Source organism: Cygnus olor, chromosome 7, assembly GCF_009769625.2.
Source record: "Cygnus olor isolate bCygOlo1 chromosome 7, bCygOlo1.pri.v2, whole genome shotgun sequence".
Classification (NCBI taxonomy): Eukaryota; Metazoa; Chordata; class Aves; order Anseriformes; family Anatidae; genus Cygnus; species Cygnus olor.
The window spans coordinates 6,979,178-6,998,750 of record NC_049175.1 but is presented as its reverse complement, the minus strand read 5'-3'; the positions used below and the strand labels follow the sequence as shown (position 1 = coordinate 6,998,750).

Below are 19,573 nucleotides of genomic sequence, written 5' to 3'. Positions count from 1 at the left end.
ATTTCATCTCATTCTGCTCACTATTGTTCTTCCTCCTCCTTCAGCAGCAGAAATGAGAAGGTTGATGTAATACCTTTCACTGAATGCAAGCAATGGGGCAAAATATAGGTTTGTTTGTACACTGAAAACAAGAGTACCATTTCTGCGCAATTCTGCTTCAGCAGATGTGATGAAAGACTCTTAAAAGTTAACAATACTGATTTTTAGGTGTTACAAACTTTAAATCCTTCTTGTCTGAGACATCGTCTGGCAATAAAGGACATTATATTAATATAAATAGTTGATAGTGGATGATTATTTTACTAAAAATGCCGTATTTCTATGCTGAAATGAATTTATAGTTAAGCTTCTGCTCCCTTGTTAACTTTTTGCATATCAGCCTTCTCAGGTATGTTTACTTGTGTATTGTATCTAGTTAAGCATCGTAGAGAAGCAATTGAAATTGTTACCTGTTTGGCTGGTAACATCATCATTTTAGTATCTGGAAGAACGAGTGAATGTTTGCAATTCAAGGAGTCGATTCTTCAGGAGTTTGTAAAATGGGGAGAAAAAAACAAAAATTTGATTTTAGTTACCTGTTACTTCTGCTGCATAAGCCAGTTACACAGAAGGAGTGTAATCAATGTCCTAAAGTATTTGGGGGAAGGTTAAAATGAAAAAAAAAAAAAAAAAAAAAAAAATAATAAGAATTTGATTTATGACTGTGTAAACATGCAGCACCTCAGAATTATTATGGGAATTCCTCTACTTTCTGTGAATTAGAGCTAAGTGAAAATGGATTGAGCAGCCCAGCATGATGAAACTACAGATTATTTCCTTAGCAGGTGAGTAAGCCTGCTTAAGAGTTAGAGTTGGCACCTGTTCAAAGCTGTTAGCTTTGCACAAAGTTATTGTTGAGCTGGTTAGGAACTCCTGGGATGTAACCACTCCATTGAAAATGATTCTCTGATGTGATTGATTTCTCTTAGAAAACAAAGGCAGTCTTGTTATAGCTCAAACAATTGCTTATGTTTTGTATACCAGAAGCAATAAAGTGTTTGCAATGGGACATTAAGTCAGGGTATTTAACAGCCTCTAATAATCTTATTAGACATCCTACGTCTCCTATTTTTAGCTATCTTGAGATTATTACAATTTAGTTCTGTGTCTACTCATCTAGCTATAAATTTTCACTTTCATTGAAACTGAATGTCTGGAAGTATGAAGTCATGAAGTTTGTCTGCATTTATTTGCTGATCAAGATAGAAGAGAAGAGCAGAACTAACTTACAGGCTGTCCACACCACAGCGTTTTTTAAATACTTGAAAGGATCTCCTGTCTTTCTTTACTACCCTCAGAATGACTTGTGTAGTGCTGATCCTCCAACCAGGAGAAGCAATTCTCTCTCAGGTTTAAAGCTGGCTTTAAGAGGTCTTGGGCTGTAGCATCCCCTATTGGGAACTTCCAGGGAATGTTCAAGCATGATAGACTTGGAACTAGTGTAAAGCTCAGCAAAGTCTTCAATTTAAGAGACCTGGACTACAGCTTTTTCAAGTGGGAAGGTTGTGGTTAAGACAGAAGACAAAGGGAAAAGGACAGGTGTTCATTTAAACTTTTTTTTTTTGCAATACACTCCTAGGATGAAATATGTAGTGTTACTGCTCATTCAGAACAACATGTTTTTAAGGTTAGGAGTACAAAATATTCTTATCTGTCAGAAATGGTGTTGGGAAATAGGACAGACCGTAGAAAGCAAGGACCAGTTTTTCAGTGGCACCTACATGGAGCTCTAAGGCATGAATGTTTCTGTTCTACAGGGTCAGCCACCAGTCCCGGACTATGTTTGGGTTTTTGAAAAGATATGCATCCCCCTGTTAGGCCTTGAGCTTAGATTTTACATTAAACATAGCACATATTTGTCTTTGTAACTTTCCTCATTCTGCTGTAAATCCCTGCACTGACAAGCCATCTATGGCTATTAGTTAACATTCATGCCTTGAATCCCTTTGAAATCGTACTGAATTAAGTTGTAGCCTCACTTATGTCAATTGGAAGAACTACAGTTCTATGACAACGATGCAAAACGCTGTGGGGGAAAAACACAGCATAATATGCTGTGTAAGCTGCCACTTTGCTTGAAAGCACCTCTTCCTCTGCCAGAGTGATGGAAAAACAGTAAGGGAGCACAGCAGGAACTGGACTAACAGAAACACGCCTTTCTGCTATGGCTGCCATCTAGGGACCTTAATGAACTTCAGCAATTAAAACATTAGTTTTGCAACCTTAGTCAAGTGCTGTGTATTTTTGTTTGGTAGGCTTCCAAACAGAGGGAGAGACACAAAACTGCTGTGTGGATCCTGGTCCCCTGTGCCATGGTGTGCTCTGAGCCCTGAGAGGCAGCTGGGAGTTCAGGAACTGCCTGGGGACTCTCGAGCACTTTCTGGGTGGTACAGATGTTTCACCTTTCCTTCTTTGAAAGCTACACCCTGCAGCCTGGTTGACTTGGCACTCGGTTTCCTCACAGCTTAAACCTGTTCTCTCAGTGTCTAGCTGTATAAGAATTAATCCTTTTAAAATGACAAAGTTTGCACGGGATTATGAAGAAATGTTCAGTTCTGGTCTCTGCAGACACAAGCAATACAAGTTTGTAATGTCTGCTGCAGTTTTTTAACCCTTTACTCTTGTCTGAAGTTAAGCCCTCTCAGGGGTCCTGGATAGCAAGCTGCTGCCCTGTAGTCACATCTCACCTCTAGAACTGTGGAATCTTTGTAGCGCAGGTCACCTTCCCTGACCTGGATACACCTGGTGCCCCAACAAATCCCTTTCAGGAAAAGCACCTCAACCTGTCCACCTTGCATCTGTCTAGACAGCTTTCTACCTATATAAATATATATTATATAAAAATATATTTAGCACTGTTTAGCTCTTTAGTTTTCTCCACATGCATGTAGAAGTAGTAATTCTCAACAGACTTCTTAGCAAGTGCTATAATTTCTGGTAGAACGAACATCTTTAATGTCTTTAACATCTTTAAGACTCTTATTGTCGTTTGCATGGTGGAAAGTGAGTTCTGATATACCAGAGGTAGATATACCACAGACACACGTTCCATGAAATAGTAGTCCTTGTAGTAGTAATTTCAAAATATTAATCAGAATGTGTAGATAACATTTAAACATATTTGAGAAAGTATATTCATGGCCGTCAGAAAGCTTGCAAAAGGTATTGGTGTTGGGATCACATCTTTTAATACAACTTCACCTGTGACAGCATCACCTTGTGGAGGTTACTAGCACAAAGTGAGCAACAAGATAGGTAGTGAGAAATGGTGCTCTTTTTTCCATATGAAATTTATGGATGATTTCAATATATGAATCAAAATCATGTGTGCGCTCTGACCAAGTTTTAAATGCGCATTTAGCTCCATACTCTTCAAAAAGCACTGTGTGATTACTGAAAACTCAAAGTGGTCAAGACCTCAGGTTTTTCTTTTCTAAAAGCTAGATTACCCCATCCTTACAGGGAGCAGCATATGCGCAAATAAGCCTTGAACATATTGCATATTTTCTCAACCATGTCACCCAATCAGATGAAATGGTCTCTTAATGCTTGTGTAAAATTAGAATGGGATTCAAGCCTACCTAGGGAAATCTATTTCTCAGATACCTTTGGGAGCGTGCATTGAAGGAGTTGTGTAGGTTTTCCCCCTGTTTGCATTATGCTAAAAACAATAGTCACAGAAATAAGGAGGACAGAGATTTAAAATATGTTGTGAAAGAAAGGCCATCCAAGCAGTCAGGCCGAAGGAATGGTCAGCAAAAACCATCCTCTTTGGTAATGCACTGTCATAGCCAGACTGTCTTTAAGTTGCTAACTTAGTGGTCTCCTTTTGCCCTCCCAACCTGCCCGTTTCCTTGTGGTGAGAACACGAGCATCTGCTGGAGTCATGGATGGATTGTTTAGAGTTCAGCACTCCAGAAGCCAAGTGACTCAAAGATTTCTTGCCATGGAGATGGTAAACAAAAAGCTGGGTTGGAATCACTGAGGAGCGTGCTATGAAGACACTATAAAAGTAGTATGCTAAAGCTGTTACCTCCACAAATAAACAATTTCACTTGGAGCTCGTCTTGCTGTTTGTCTCATGCAGTTAATTTGTTCTGTAGTTGTCCATCTACTAACCTTCCAGGAAAGGTTAGAGTTAAGCTAGAGCGATTTCAGTCTTATACATAGTTGACCTGTGTCCATGTAAAGTGTTGGAAGGACGTTCTTGTAGTTCTTGTTCAGAGAGGGACTTGCTTTATATATGCCTGGCTCATAATAGTTTTGCTGTGGGTTTTCCCTGTGGAACTGGACAAGTTAGTTTAAACTTTCCGTAACGATACGTTCATTGGTTCTCAATTTTACAGGGTGGAAATGTTAGTCCTTCACCCTTTTTTTCCAGCTTGTCAGTAAATCTTTCAGGGAAGGAACTACTTGTATGTATTTGTGGCATCCAGCATGTGAAGACCTCGATCTTAATTTAGAGCTCTGAGTATCTCTATGATAGCATAAAGTAAAAGTTGAACAAAACTAAAAAGGGCAAAGAAAGTTTGAATAGGTTTGACTTGACCCTGAAATATTCTTCACAACTAAATCAATTAGTTTGCACTGATAACCTTAAAATAACTCACATACTGCATGTGCCACAGGTTTTCTTTTTTTCCCTATTCCTGGTATGCTGGGCCATCATAAAAGTTTTTTATTTTTTTTAATTGTTATTATTTTTATTATTGTGTATTGCTTTCTGTTACTGCTTATTGTTGTTCTGGTTTTATAGTTTTGTTTAAAGTAATTCCTGTATTCACTGAAGATAGGCCTGGGTATAAATCACAAATTATATGAGGCAGGCCAGCTCTCAGTTGCTGGTGACTCTGAAGCAGTTTTCTGTGTGTGGAGAATATAGAGATGCTAAACTCATCTCTTCCAAGTGGTTTGAGTTTTTCAAATACAGATTTAGGGGTTCACCGTGACACACGGTGTAGAAAAATACCCTAAATTTAAGTGTGGTCATTAAAGTGAGACAGGTACATTGCACATAGCTAGGTTTCCTTATTCTGACTTGACATGAGATTCTGCATGTTAAAGCCTCACAGCAGAGGCTGTCTTTTGAGAGAGGTCTTTTGCCTTAGCAGAGCCACTAGGAATCGATGACCTAGCTTATACTGCAGTAGCAGGTTGGTTTTCTTCCCTTTCTTTTCCAATCATCTCCCCCGTCCCTGTCATAGAGCTGGGGCTTTATCATACTACTGCAGGGCTTTCAATGAGAGCAGCAATTCATGTCTGACTTTGAGAGAGATCCATGGAGCCTGTTGAGAGCCTTCAGTTACATTTGAGACTTGACAAGATTTAAGAGCAGACAACAAACTGCCTGTCTTGCTCTGTGCAGAACACCTGTGCTGTTGTCAACAGGGCTGCTGTTGTATGGTTGTCCTGCTGTGTTAACTTTTGGTGTAGCTGAGTAAAGAGGAATGCAGGGATTTTCTGTTCTGTGTGGAGTTGTTTGAATTCATAGTGCAAACAGCACAAGGTTAGGGAAATTTCTGCACTTGCCTGTCACTGTAAACCACCTGGAAAGGGGCTGAGATGTGTGATAAGGAACGGAGAGACAGGAGCATGCCTTTGTTTTCATTAGCTGAAGCATGATGTCCTCTCCACAAAGAGCACTTCCAGTCTCATCTCTGCCACAGAGGCAGAGACCTAAAGGATCCATAACCCTGCCGAAGGCTTACCATGCGGTGTGTCTCCATGCAGCTCTTACATTCCAGCTTTTTTAAAGATCTGAAGGCTGTAATCCTGCCTAAGGACTCAATATTGATGTCACCAAAAATTTTGTTGCTGCGTGAGTGGGGGGGGGGGGGAAATTTGATGGTGTTGGGCTTGGCCGTGCAAGTCAGAAAATTAACAATTAGGTTGTTGAGCTAGTCCTAGACCACAAGTGGATTTCTACAGGAGAAGATGGTATCTACCTCTAAGACCTCTTGGGAAAACTTCACACAGAATTCTGAGCTGGAGGAGGTGTTTTAATTGTTCATTTAATAATCCTATGATATTTACGTGTTTGAGGAAAGTTCCGAAGGATCGGAGTCAATATTGCAAAAAGGTTATTTGCTAATCTTTCCGTTGAAAATGTTAGTATGGAAAACTGCTTGATTTATAACAGGGCTAAAAAAATCCAGCTCATGCTCTCATTTTGGTTTTCTTTTGATTTAATTTTGTATGAGAAATGAACAGAATTCTCAGCAAGTCTGTTTCTTTTCTAATTCTCCTACTTCTCTGCTTCTTAGGTTTTGAACTTGGCTTTGCTATGGCAAGTCCGAACGCCCTGGTGTGCTGGGAGGCGCAGTTCGGTGACTTCCACAACACGGCGCAGTGTATCATAGACCAGTTCATCAGCTCGGGCCAGGCTAAGTGGGTTCGTCACAATGGGATTGTTCTGCTCTTGCCACACGGCATGGAAGGAATGGTAAGGGCTGCTGACTGCGGTGGTTCCACATCAAGGGCCATCTAAAGTCCACCACACTGCACTCTCACTCCCTCTCTTCGAAGGGGAGGGGAGAGGAATATGGTGGGGAAAAAAAAAAGCTCATGGGTTAAGATAAGGATAATTTAATTAAAGGAAAAAGAATAAACAAGTAAAGGCCACATGGAAGTAAAAAGGGAGAAAAGAATTATTCTCTGCTTCTCAACAGCAAGTGATGCTTGGCCATGTCTTGGAAAGCCGGGCTTCAATGCACGTAGTGGTTGTTTGGGAGGACAGACGTCTTCATAACGAGAGCCCTCCCTTCTTCCCCTTTCCCAGCTTTTATTTCTGAATGTGACACCATATGGGGTGGAATATCCCTTTGGATGGTTTAGGTCAGCTGCCCTGGTCATGTCCCCTCCCCACCTCTTGCCCACCCACAGCCTACTGGCTCTAGGGAGGTCAGAGGGAGTCCTGGTGCTGTGCCAGCACAGCTCAGTAGTAGCCAAAACACTGCTGTGGTAGCAGGACAGTTCTAGCTACAAGTGCAGAGCACAGTGCTCTATGGGCCACTTGAGGGAAAGTGAACTCCACCCCAGCCAGACCCAGTACACTGAATGGTGAGTGGGAGTGAAACACAGACGACTGTGCCTTGCTCTGTCTGTGAAATCCACAGGTGTAGTGGGAATCCCATGGTGATATATCAAGGCGGGGGGGGGAGGATGCTGTTCATGTGTTGGACTGTTTCAGTGCTACAAAAATTAATGTGAACAGATTGATCAGTGAGAACAAGAGAAAAATATTTTTGAGTGCTTAGCTTTGTGTTCTGCTTAGTGGTATGCACCTCTTTTTCCTTGCTATGTGACAAACTTAATGTGTTACTGGCTAGCAGCATGTGAATGCAAGAAAAAAAATCACAACAACAAACAAAGCCACATAAGACACTGCCTTCTTTCCCTAGAAAGCTAGATTATTAGTGTACAATAAAAAAGAAAACATGCAGTACTCAGTTTTATTTTAAATGAAGCATGCCTGTGTAAACAGCACTAAATTCACTTGTAATGAAATGATACAAAACTTTAAAACTTCAAAAATCATTGGCATTAGGTGACTGTGATATAATAAGAAATTCCCCATTTCCATGTAATGTTCATGAAGTTCTTACCAGCAGTAGAATTGTTCTTCAAATATTTTAAATTATTTTTAAAGGTTATATTTGCATCATGTCGGGCTAGGTTAATTTTCTGCTTTTCAAATGCATTGACATTCATGAATTGATGCATGCATGTTTCTAATTTTCTATTAAGAAAAGCATGGTGTGAGCCACAGCAGCAATCTCTATCAGTAAAAATGCTCTGATCCTTTCGCTACTAACTGCATCATTTCCATTCTCACAAACAATTCAGTTTATTTCCATTCAATTACAATCCTGTCCTGATATGCTGGGGTGCATTCATATCTTATGAATGGCTATCCATTCCCATTTGTGTGTATAGAATGAAAGGTCTGATGCTGTTCACAAGAGTTTTGATAAATTAATATATTTTTTTTCAGACGAATCAGGAGGGACAGCCTGAATGTGCCCTCAGCAGGAAGTGTGGTCCTCTGCAGGGAAGCACTCAGCTGAGGGGAGTTGCTTCTCTGCTACGTACAATACAGTAATCTTTCTTTTCCCATAGCCACTTGGCAGCTAAGATTTGCCCAGCTCTTCTGAAACACGCTTGTTTTGCTGCTAGTGTCAGGTGTTTGGGGAGTATTTAAGAATCCCACCAGGCTGCTGAAATCCGTTATCTTCCTGGAGGAGTTTTCCATTATAAGAGTGCTGTTCTCTCTAACTACAGTGGTGGGGACAGAATGATTTGGGGAAGGGTTCGTAATGGGATATGGATCCCTTCACCTCTAGGTCATGCATTCACAGGCAAGTTGGCTGTGATTGAAAGACTCTGCTGCCGAATGGCTCCGTGGGGACTCATCTGCAAGTAGCTAATGGATTCAGTATAGGTCTCACTGGAGAAGTGGTCACAATAGAAATAAACCCTACCCCATCCCACGCAGCAGCTCCTGGCAGTCTGACTGGCATTGTCAGCAGAGAAACCCAAGATGGATGGGAACATTGAGGCTCTGGGTCGAGGTTGTTGCTGGGGCAATGTGTGTGTGTGCATGTTAGGGAAGCCTCACGTGTCTCTCCTGTAATTGTTTGTTAGTGACATCTCTGCTTCCAGCCTAGTCAATTCAGTGTGCTCGTGGAGCAACGTGTTTGTACACTTGTAGTTTGTACTCAGTGTAGTGTTTGATTTACTGCAAATAGATGTGTACAGCAGTGGTACTGCAATATTGGGCTGTTTCTGTGCACCATAGCTTTGCGTGGCTTTGCTGCTGCTTCTTCTCAAGCACTTAGACTTTTCTAACCAGATTATTTTGCATCTCAGAAGTGGAGACAGACTTCAAGAGAATACTTGTGCAAGGCACAGTTTGTGGCTGTTTCTGTTTCTCATTCGTTGCCAGTGAAGAAACTGTTTTTTCCTTTGGGTTCCCTTAGTGCATGGCGTACGGTGAATCCTGCGCTTGAAAGCAGAGACAATCATGTGTTGAATCAAAGTAAACTACTAGCTGTCAAAATAATGAGTGATTTTGGAGACTGTACATTAAGGTTTCAACACAGGAAGTTATGATGACAGACAAAGACATATAAAGAGAAAAGCTCTTTGTAAACATCATTAGCTTAGGAGCCATGGAGAAATTTGAGAGGTGTAATAGTTCATGTCTTAAGGTTAAAATACCTTGAGCCTGTCTCCAAAATGAAAGTCCTTCCTAACAGTAACTGTCACTTGAACAAGCAAAGGCTGCCAGCATTAGTGATAAATAAAAAAGCACACTGTGTTCTCCGACTCCTCACAGCTTTCCCTCATCCATTACAAATGAGGATGTGAGAGGGAAGACAACATTCTGTTACACTTCTTATTCCTGATATTCTCTGTGACCACCAGGCATGTTTTGTTAGTATAAAAGGGATCTAACAATATTTGTGCATTAAAAGAAATCACCTTGGGTACTACTAGTGAGAAAGCAGATGTAAGTGTTCTGTACTTTGACAGAGTGTAAAACGCCTCTTGAGGCAATAATCGTAGCTGATTTGGCAGGTAATGTTTACATGCATTTTGATCCGTTTTAGCTGAAGCATTCATTTAGGCTATTTTTTGTCCCGTACTGGTCAATGAGTGATGGTAAGAGAGTGGTCCTGAGCCTGCATTTTTTGCTAATATTACAAAAATAGTCAGCAGTTAACATTGCATTGGCTTCTTTTTAGCATACAAGTGTGGTTTGCCCCCAAAGTAAGAGACACTGCGGTATGCTAAGACACACAGTGTTTCTCCTCCTGACATTCCTCCTGCACCTTTTTGCCCTGCATTAGCAAGGTCATTGTTGTGTCCAGATGGACCTACTACCCTTTTGCAGGTAAAAGTATTGGAAATTCATGTGAAACCTAACCACCTCCTACGAAAACAGTTTATGGAAGACAATTCCAGTGGTGTGGCATGTCCTCTCATCTCTTCTCACTGCTGCAAGCTCTGATGTCTTTGTCTGGGGAGCAGGTGTGCAGTCTGGTGCAGAGCTGTGAGGGTGAAAGGAAGTACTTATGCAGCGAGTAGCCTAGACTGATATCTAAGTGCTGATTTGGCTTTTTAATGTTGTTTTAAATTATATGATTACCAGGGTCCAGAGCATTCATCAGCCAGGCCTGAGAGGTTTCTGCAGATGAGCAATGACGATTCTGATGCTTATCCGGTAAGTAGATTTGTCAAAGGCCCTATCCTTTTTTCTGCTCTTTGCTTCTCGGAGATTTATTTTGACCTGGGTTGTGTTGGCTTCATCATCTGAGAAATCATTTTATTGCCATGAGTAACACTCAGTTATTTGCCACAGAAGAAAAAAATTTAAGGTACTTTTTTTGGTCAGAATCACTTTTTTTGGCTAGGTGTAGTGGGATAAAATTCAGCTTCAAGAGTTGGTGTAACATTAAGTTGATCCCAGTAAAAATAATGGAACTGTGCAGTCTAGGCTGTTTCATTTCAAAGCTGAGATCATATACAATTAATCTCTGGCTGCATGATCTCTTTATGGCTGTTCCTCAGGGCCAGTGATTCTGTCTGTATATATTGCTGTGCATACTGCAAATAGGTTTCTCTAGCAAATTTCTAGAGGAGGCCATGTGAAACTACTCCTGGCTTTTTGCAGTAGTCCCAAATTATACTGCTGGGAGCATGAAAGTAAAGGCAATTTCTAAATTTGATTCAGTTAAGACCTTTAGAGTTTGATCATTCATTTCTACAGATAAAGTACTTATCTCTACAGGATTTGGGGCATCCTCTTCCCCACTGCAGATTCCTAAGAAGCACTGTTATACATCAATTGAAAATGCGATCCATTTATATATATAAATAAATAGAAAATGGATGCATTTCAATTTTGGCCCTGATTCTGTTAACTTGGGGGTAGTGATAGTTACAGATCAATGTTCTTCCTCATCTGAAAGTGTTTTTTGTCAGTGTACTGGCAGAATAAAGACCTGTTTCACTGACTACTTTTAAGGACTGTTATTTGCACATAATAAGCAAGTTATAAATTTTATCATACGAGCTAAGTAAGAGTTCAGGACGTGAACCCAGATGTCATTGTGTTAGATGCTGCACCAGTCTGTACTGAGATTATACCTGCATATATGCTTACTTATATCCCTATGTGCATTCATATATGTTTATAACAAAACTGTAGTTATAAAATACATAAACGTAGAACATGAAAATTATGTATTAAGATAATATAAGAGGGCAGGACACCTATAAAAAAAAAAAAGGGGGGGGAGTTAACTATATACTCAAAAAAAAAAAAAAAAAGAGTAATTGTTTTAGGAAACTTTCGAAGGGGATCTACTTTGTGCCGTATACCTCCTGAAGTGCTAGTCCTCCTCACCCTTCCTTCCTGGACTTCCAAGCTTGCTGAAATTAAAGGAAGCTTTTTGCCTTTATTTGCACATGCTTTTAGGAAAAAGTAGAAACAGAAGAATGCTTTGTAGAGACGCTTCCCTAGCTAATAATATAATCTCAACAGAGCTCTGCTAATTAAGTTTTCTGAGAAAGGGAGTTGGTGAGAGTCAGAAATAGAAAGATGTCTTTTAAGCCTTTTTTTTCTGGTCTTTTAGATATTTTTCTGATGGCTTTAATATCTCTCTCAGGAGTTCAGTGAGCAGTTTGAAGTTTCCCAGCTGTATGAATGCAACTGGATTGTGGTGAATTGTTCAACTCCAGCCAATTACTTTCATGTCCTCAGAAGACAGATCTTGCTACCTTTCAGAAAACCGGTAAAGTTACTATTATTCTAGGTGTATTAACCCTCACGTGAAGAGGGGATCTTTGTGTCTGTCATACTGCTGAAAGGAAGGTTAATCCTTGGTGAAGTCTTAATTGAATGCAGGTTGAAGGTGGCTAATTTGGTGGAATAAAACTCATCTCTCTCTAAAATTCTAAAACTTGTTTTTCAGCTGTACTTCTTTCTGGTTGTGCAGACCTTTAGATGATTTTGACAAGACACTGTGCAACTAATAGGTTACATAACTATAATCTGCATGTCTAAGTGCTGGTACTTCAAAAACGTGTGTACTTGTACGGGCAGTGACTGCCATCTTTAAAACCAGCTCTTTGTGTCTGGGAGTCTTACGTTGGTTCTACTCCAGTGCCAGACACTTTCCCTCTCCTCTTTTAGAGATATTCTTCTACAACATTAAGAAGAATTCACAACTGCAAATTTCTTCATGTTTAAACTGGGATAACTACATGGTGTAAGGCACTGTGATTTGCATCACTGCATTAAGGTGTTTGCTGTAACTACAATAGTGGCTGCTGGTACAGCAAGAGAAAACTTGGGAGATCAAGCTGGGTTTCCCTAGAATACACCTTCCCAGCTGGTTTCTGTTGGCAGAGTTGACCAAAGTGCTCCATCACTCTGAGATGTTTATCCTTTTTAGACCTTATTTAATGCTAAAATTGTGTAGTGTTGCTGTTGTTTCTTCCTTTCGAAAGCAATTGCTGTGAATTCTTTCAGATGCTAGCTGATTTCAGACGTAGGTGCTGAAACGCGTGGATTTTTGGAGAAAGCTCTATGTTAACCTTTGAAGCCATTTGGCTCCTCTATAACTTGAATACTAAGATAAAACTATTGGATATTTTAGTGGTTCGTAGTGCTTTGATTTTGTTCTTAAAGGGGAGCATAAAGTAATGCTTTTTGAGAACCTTTATAGGGAATGAATTAACCAAATCTTTTGAACAATTATGAAACTTTATAGGCTTTCAAAACAGAAAAAAAAATCCAATTTACTGTGTTTGTTATTCACTTTAATTAGATCTGTAGCATTTTTAGTTTGTCATTGTCAGTTTTGTATGAAGACTGTTAAAAAATATTGCATATAATAATGTAGATAAAGCTGCTCCTGAGTGCTGGAAAAATTTCTGTTTTACAGCTCATCGTTTTGACACCCAAGTCACTGCTGAGGCATCCAGAAGCTAAATCCAGTTTTGATGAAATGGTGTCTGGTGGGTCATCTTAAAATACTACGAACAAATAATGAGCTATACCAAGTCACACATCAAATTGGAAGTGCGAAGAAAAGAAACTGTTCTAGGGAGTTTGCCTTTTCCTTTGGCTCAATTTGTGCAGAACTGTTGTAACAAGATCTAGCTTGGAATTTGGCTGAAGTCTGCATTCAAATACAGATTCTTGATTTTAACAGGTTGTCTTGTAACCAGACATTAATCTCAAAGGCTGTGGAAAGTGCATTCCCTTCTCTATAGGGATGTTCTCCTTAGTATTAGGTCCCCCTGCTCTTTTTCCCTTCATTTAAAAACTTGAATTGCTTTTTGTACTGTATCCATAAATGTGAAGGATGGGTTGTAATCACACTGTGCCCGTTTGGAAGAACAAAGATCTCATTTCCTTATTACAATACTCAATTCTGGGGCTGCCATGTCACACCAGTGATCTAAAGTAAGACGAGTGAAACACTGAGTTCAGATCTGTACCCTACTGCCCATAGCTGCTGTTGGTGTGCCATCAGCATCACCAGATCACATAGCAGCTGCAGATGTAACACCAAAAAGGGAGGAACTGGTCTTGCCATGCACTGGCTAGAATGTATTAGAGTGGCATAAGGAAATGCAGTGAAACATAGTAAATGATTAAAGTGGTTGTTCAGAGTGAGCAAATGTGCATGGGTGTGGTGGTCTGTTTCAAGTTCTAGCTAGGGTCTTGATTGCTGTCAGCAGAGAGTAATGGCTCAGGTTTTTAAAAGTGTGTTACAGTATATAAACATGCATAAACGTTGCAATGTCTCCTTATTGTGAGTAAAGTTTGCTTCTCAAGCAAAGAAATTTGTGGGTTTTGATTACTGCTTAAAAGCTTTTTAGAATGAGTCAGATTAGAAATTTTATAGGGATTGTGATTTGTCTCTTTAAGTCTTGGGAGCCCCATTTACTTCAGGCTAATCCTCAGTAGCAGCCAAAATTCCCAGTTAACATCCAATTCTGACATACCTTCATGTTCCTGCTGAAGATGACAGCAAGAAGTAAAGTACTGCTGACTCTGAGCTGACTCTTTTTGCTTTGTTTTTAACTAAAAGCTGAGCCAGCTGACCCAATGAAGCACAGATTCAGTTTTTTTTAATGATGAATTCTGCTGTTCACTGAGACAGGGTAATTCTGACATAAATCAGTTCCTCTTTCATATGTTTGTGTTGCTGCTTTTCTACCCCCAAGATAAATGGTTCTTCAAGCAGTAGCTTATTCTTCTGGTAAGTGGGTGTGCTGATTCAGACTGGGAGGTCATGCCACTGTCTGCTGCCTTCCAGCTGGTTAATGTGGGAATATGTCTAATCAATCACAGAAAGGAGCAAAGAAAAAGATCTTTTAGACCATCAAGTCCCTCTTCCTGCCAGTGCAAGACTACTGGCTTTCATTCTTTCCAGTTTCATATATCCCAAGCAAATTGTTCTCCTGGGAGATGATATCACAGGGAAAAGATATCTAGCAGTCAAGACATACATCTGAAATTATATCTTAGCACTTATACATATGGCTCAGTACTATACTAATTCTTTCTTTGGCTAATGCTGTTTTAGCTCTCAAACAGAGGTTTAAATCACATAAATATACATCAGTTGCATGTGTGCTTTTGTAAGTATTCCTACAGTTACCATATTTAGTTTCATTATGAATATGTGCTCTGCTTTTATGTATAAACTTCTAAAATTTTGTAATTGTGTTACTGTTACATGGTTGATATCATCTTGGGAAGAAGAAAAAATATTTCAGGTAGATCTCTGAATAAAACTGTAAGCAAAGGTGAGCTATCCCATCAGCTTTAATGGCATGAAGCTGTGACAGGGGAGGTTCAGGCTGGATATTAGGAAAAAGTTCTTCACTGAGCAGTTGGTTGGACACCGGAACAGGCTTCCTAGGGAAGTGGTCATGGCAGCAAGCCCGCTGGAGTTCAAGAAGCATTTGGACAACACTCTCAGACAAATGATTTGATTTTTGGGGGTCCTGTGCAGAGCCAGGAGTTAACTTGGTCATCCTTGTGGATCCCTTCCAACTCAGTATATTCTATGATTCCATGATTCTGTAACTTAAAATTGAAGGTGTAATGCACAACACAAAACTAAAGAGGAATTCACTGTTAATGTATTTCTTCCTTTTAAGTGTGGAAGAATGGATTATTGTCAGTCTTTTAAATTCTTGTGAGCTGTCTGAGAAGAACTGCTGATCTGAAAAGTTGTGACAACAGGGAGGTAACAGAACACCATGACCATTGCAGCCTGCTGATTGCTCAGTAAAGGATAGTTTCTTGTGCTGCTTTATTCCACTGTCAGTTCCACTGAGAGCACTTTTCTAATTTTTGCTCTAATTAGGTACCACTTTTCAACGTGTGATTCCTGAGAACGGACTGGCAGCTCATGCACCACATGAGGTCAAGCGAGTGATTTTCTGTACAGGAAAAGTGTACTATGATCTTGTGAAAGAGAGAAAGAATCAAGACTTGGAGAAACAAGTAGCTATAACCAGACTTGAGCAGGTGAGCTCTCTGACCCTCAGAAGACAGGATCTTTGGGGAGACTTTCAGCAAGGGGTTGCTATGCTTTTAAAGATGGCGCTTGCCAGAAATGATGGTGATAGCTGGCATTCTTAAAGAACTGACAAGACATCATTTAATCCTTGTGGCTTTGTGGAGAAGTAGTGGACAATGAGATAAAGAATGCTTGGTGAGTTTTTCAGAACAAGATAACAACAACAAAAAAATGTTACAGCATGATGGCACCTTAAATTTACATATCCAGTCTGTTGGGTTTAGGTGTTGTAAACAACACTTGGCGGCTATATTGTCATACCCTAATTATGGACTTGTATTGTGGCAGCTACTTTACTAGAAAAACTTGTAGGAATGCAGGAGATACGGACTATAAGTTACTTCTGTTCATATCTGTGAAACGATAAAATACGTGTGTATTCACTTCTGACAGCATGAAAACAATTTAAAAAATATGAATCACCTTAACAAACATGGCTATTAAATTAGTGTGGTACTAATTGGTACTAATGGTTGGTTGCAATATGCAATAGTTATACTACCATGTGCTAAAACCATGTAAGAGAAAGCTTTGCGAGTTATTAACGTCTCTTTCCAGATCTCACCATTCCCATTTGACTTGCTCAAAGAAGAGCTTGAAAAGTATCCAGGTGCTGACCTAGTTTGGTGTCAGGAGGAACACAAAAACAGTGGATATTATGATTATGTCAAACCTCGTTTCCGCACTATTGTGAACCACACACGACCCATATGGTATGAGACTTTAAGCAGTTGCTCTGTCTCCTGGCCTGATTTGTTTGTCACGTTTTTGACTTGAGGATTTTATTTATGGGGAAGGCAAGTTCCCCACAAATCAAAAAATTCTCTGAGTTGGGGTTCTCGGGTGAAGGAGGGAAAAGCCTAGGCAACTGTTTCTCAAATACATAACGTGTATCTTGTTCCTCCTTGTAGTTCTAAAAGAAAATCAGCAGCAACTAGCTCTGTATTTATTGCCACTTAGCACAGTGTTTAGCTCTCCTGGCTTTTTCTTTCTTCTTGTCTAAGAATCTGTCTTTTCTGAGAATTTCACTCCACATTTCACATTTTTGGAGAAAATAGTGGTTGCAAGAGTTCAGTCTAGTCAGATACCTTTGCATTTATTTTAGATGACTGACTCTCAAATCTGCACATACAGCTGTTGAAGGAATGAGAGTCTTCATTGCCAAAAGCAAGTTATCTAATTATGAGATAGTGTAGCTGTCTGCCGTGGGAGGGATGGGGGAGAAGATGCAGTGAGGGGGAAAGAGGTGGAAGCTGACTGGAAGGTATAACTGATGGTACAAATTAGATTTGATTATATTTTTATTTAAGAAAGATTGATGATAAAATGTTCAAATCTGCCAAGTTAACTTAAATGCATTTAGCAGCATGTTCATATGCTTGTTAGTGTCAAAATAATTTCTCTTCTTACCTCATTTCTCTGCCCAATTATTGTTGTCACAAAGGTATGTTGGCCGAGAGCCTGCTGCTGCAGCTGCCACAGGCAACAAGAACACGCATCTGGTGTCGCTCAGAAGGTTCTTGGATACAGCTTTCAACCTGGAGGCCTTTGAGGGAAAGACATTCTAACTGCAGGGCACCAACTCATCTCCATTCCAGTACTGTCTCAAACCATTGCATCCAAAAAGGAATTAAAAGTGAATGGGAAAAATACTGGAAATTACGTAAGGATCCAGCAGCTGACTTCATTACACTGCACCTTGCTCCCCAGTTTGTAAGAAAAAAAAAAATCCAACTTCCACCATTTTTTGTTACTTGTCTATTTAGATTGGGAACTCTTTGGGACAAGGAGCCTCCTATCCAAGGGTGCAGTGTCTAGCTCAGTGAGGCTCTGATCTCAAACTGTGGACAGTGTCTAATTGCTCTAAGTAAGTAGAACAGGCATGGAAAACATGATGCAACTGTGCATATCCCTGAAAAAGAAGAGAGGAAGCCACTAAGGAAATAAGATGCATTGTTCCAGAACAATGATTGACAGTTAATTCTAGATATATTGGAGAGGAGTAATGAAACCGAAAAGCAAAGGGTGCTACCATCACACCTATAGGTGATTTTGGTAGGGAAATGCACAGGGTGTGGGTATTGGGAAGAGATGGTAAGGTAGCCTGGTGACGTGAGGAGGAGGCTAGAAATAGGAAGTCAAGATTACAAAGTTAGTAAACTATGGGTAATTAAAAATGGTGTAGATTATTTAGGTATAAGATGGAGGCACCACAGTGGCACTGAACACAATGGCACTGACCACAGCTGACAGCAATTAGTTATCAGTTGAAGTTAGCAGAAGCCAGCTGCTGGATAAATGCCTTCAAAGTAAGAGGTGATAGCACCAATTGCTCCCACTCCCTGAGCTACCTGATTTGACATGGTAGCACCTGTAAAAAGACTGTATTTGGATGAGAAATCTGTGTTTGTCAGCAAGTCATGGGTTCTCTGCTTTGTCCAGTGCTTATCCCTGCCTCAAATTTCCTTGCTGATATTAATTAAACTGAAGTACCCGCTCCTGATTTAATCATCCATTTTTATGGTGAGGAAGGTGGGCAAGCAACAGTTACTGATTCACCAAAAGCACATGCCGTGTTTTTGTACAAGAAGTAATTGATTTTTTTGTCCTTTGTGTTTACCTGTCAATCAATTGCCACATGCTTTCAGTATGGACATAAAAGGGAACTGCCTCTAAGAGCTGGCCCTGTGCCAGGCAGCCGAGGTACAGTGGGTCCATGAGCAGAGGTTCTGTGGCAGGGAACAGCAGGGGTTGTTTTTCTTCTGGGGAGAGAGTGCTTGGCTTCATTGGCGGCACTGTGTAGCAGGGTGGTCTCATACTGCTGCTGCTTATGCTTCCTCTGCAGTGCCAGAAGGAGGATGGATACAGCTTTCTTCTCCTCTCTTAATATAAGATCTAGTGTCAGAAGTTCTGTTCCATCTGCCCCAGGAGAGCTTGGGGCTGGGTGAGCCTCGTGACTGCAGGTTTCTGCAACACTCTAGGCTATGTAGTGGCAGGAGGCTTCCTCTCTTCTTTCTGCTGGATGGCAAAGGGAACTGCACGGTTAAGGAAAGAAGTGGCGTAACAGGAAGCAGAGGAATGGCCGTGCCTGTGTTGAAGTAGGAAAAAGTAACTGTCTGCAGGAAGACCCTGTGCCCCTGCAGTGCCTGAGGGTTGTGCTAGATCTGCTCAGAACAAGTGACTGGAAAACACATGGATGAGACTTCACCCCCGTCTCCAATTCCCTGTCCTGAGCATGCTCTTGGGACATGCTTGTGGTTCCGGCAGGAAGTTTTACCCTGCTGTTGCTATATTGGTTGTGATATAATAAGGCTTGACAGTTTATGCCTGATGCAAAGAGTCAAGTGATGCTGAAAAGCTTCTTATCTTGTCAAAATAAAAAGCTTTATTAAAAACTTTGAGTTATGATCATCTAGTACTAGTACAAGTAGGTTACCAAAAAGGGATGTGTACCTCATGCTGTTCCTTCACTTGGCCTGGAGACAGCAAGATGGTAAAAATAAAATAAAATAACAAAATGAAACAAATTCTTCTGCCAGAGCATAAAGTGGTGTGGTAAGTTACTTACCATGGGTTCCAGAACCAAACTTGGTCTAATATTTATGAAAAGCAGTAGCATCCTTTTAATTTAGACTAGTTGCATTGGGCTTTTCTGTCATTGAAACACTGTAGTTAGTTCAGTCTTTTGAAACCTAATGAACTTGGAAAACACTGCAGCTGACACCAGCAAAGGTTGTCTCCTGTCCATTTCTACAGCTGAAAGCATTAAGCTGATAGGCAGTAACCATCACCCAAAGTATTTTAATGCTTTTATGAGTCCGTGTTTTTGTGGCAAGAATTGAATGCGTCTAAATACTGCTGGCACCGTTTATTGTATTCTCAGTCTGCATAAGGCAGGCCAGTGCTGCATGAAAATTGATAAA

The 19,573-nt window shown here is 40.3% G+C and overlaps 1 protein-coding gene across 3 annotated transcripts in view; it reads left to right on the top strand.

Moving 5' to 3' along the window:
• The window catches only part of OGDHL (oxoglutarate dehydrogenase L), a 56,548-nt gene extending 37,385 nt beyond the window's left edge, over positions 1-19,163 (top strand). For all 3 annotated transcript variants that reach the window (XM_040564022.1, XM_040564023.1, XM_040564024.1), the window contains exons 17-23: positions 6,303-6,481; positions 10,193-10,264; positions 11,712-11,837; positions 12,993-13,065; positions 15,435-15,598; positions 16,209-16,363; positions 17,095-19,163. In XM_040564022.1, coding sequence (XP_040419956.1) covers positions 6,303-6,481; positions 10,193-10,264; positions 11,712-11,837; positions 12,993-13,065; positions 15,435-15,598; positions 16,209-16,363; positions 17,095-17,218 — 893 coding nt within the window. In that variant the 3' untranslated portion in view covers positions 17,219-19,163. The remainder of the gene's footprint in view (positions 1-6,302; positions 6,482-10,192; positions 10,265-11,711; positions 11,838-12,992; positions 13,066-15,434; positions 15,599-16,208; positions 16,364-17,094) is intronic.
• Positions 19,164-19,573: the final 410 nt, after the last annotated feature.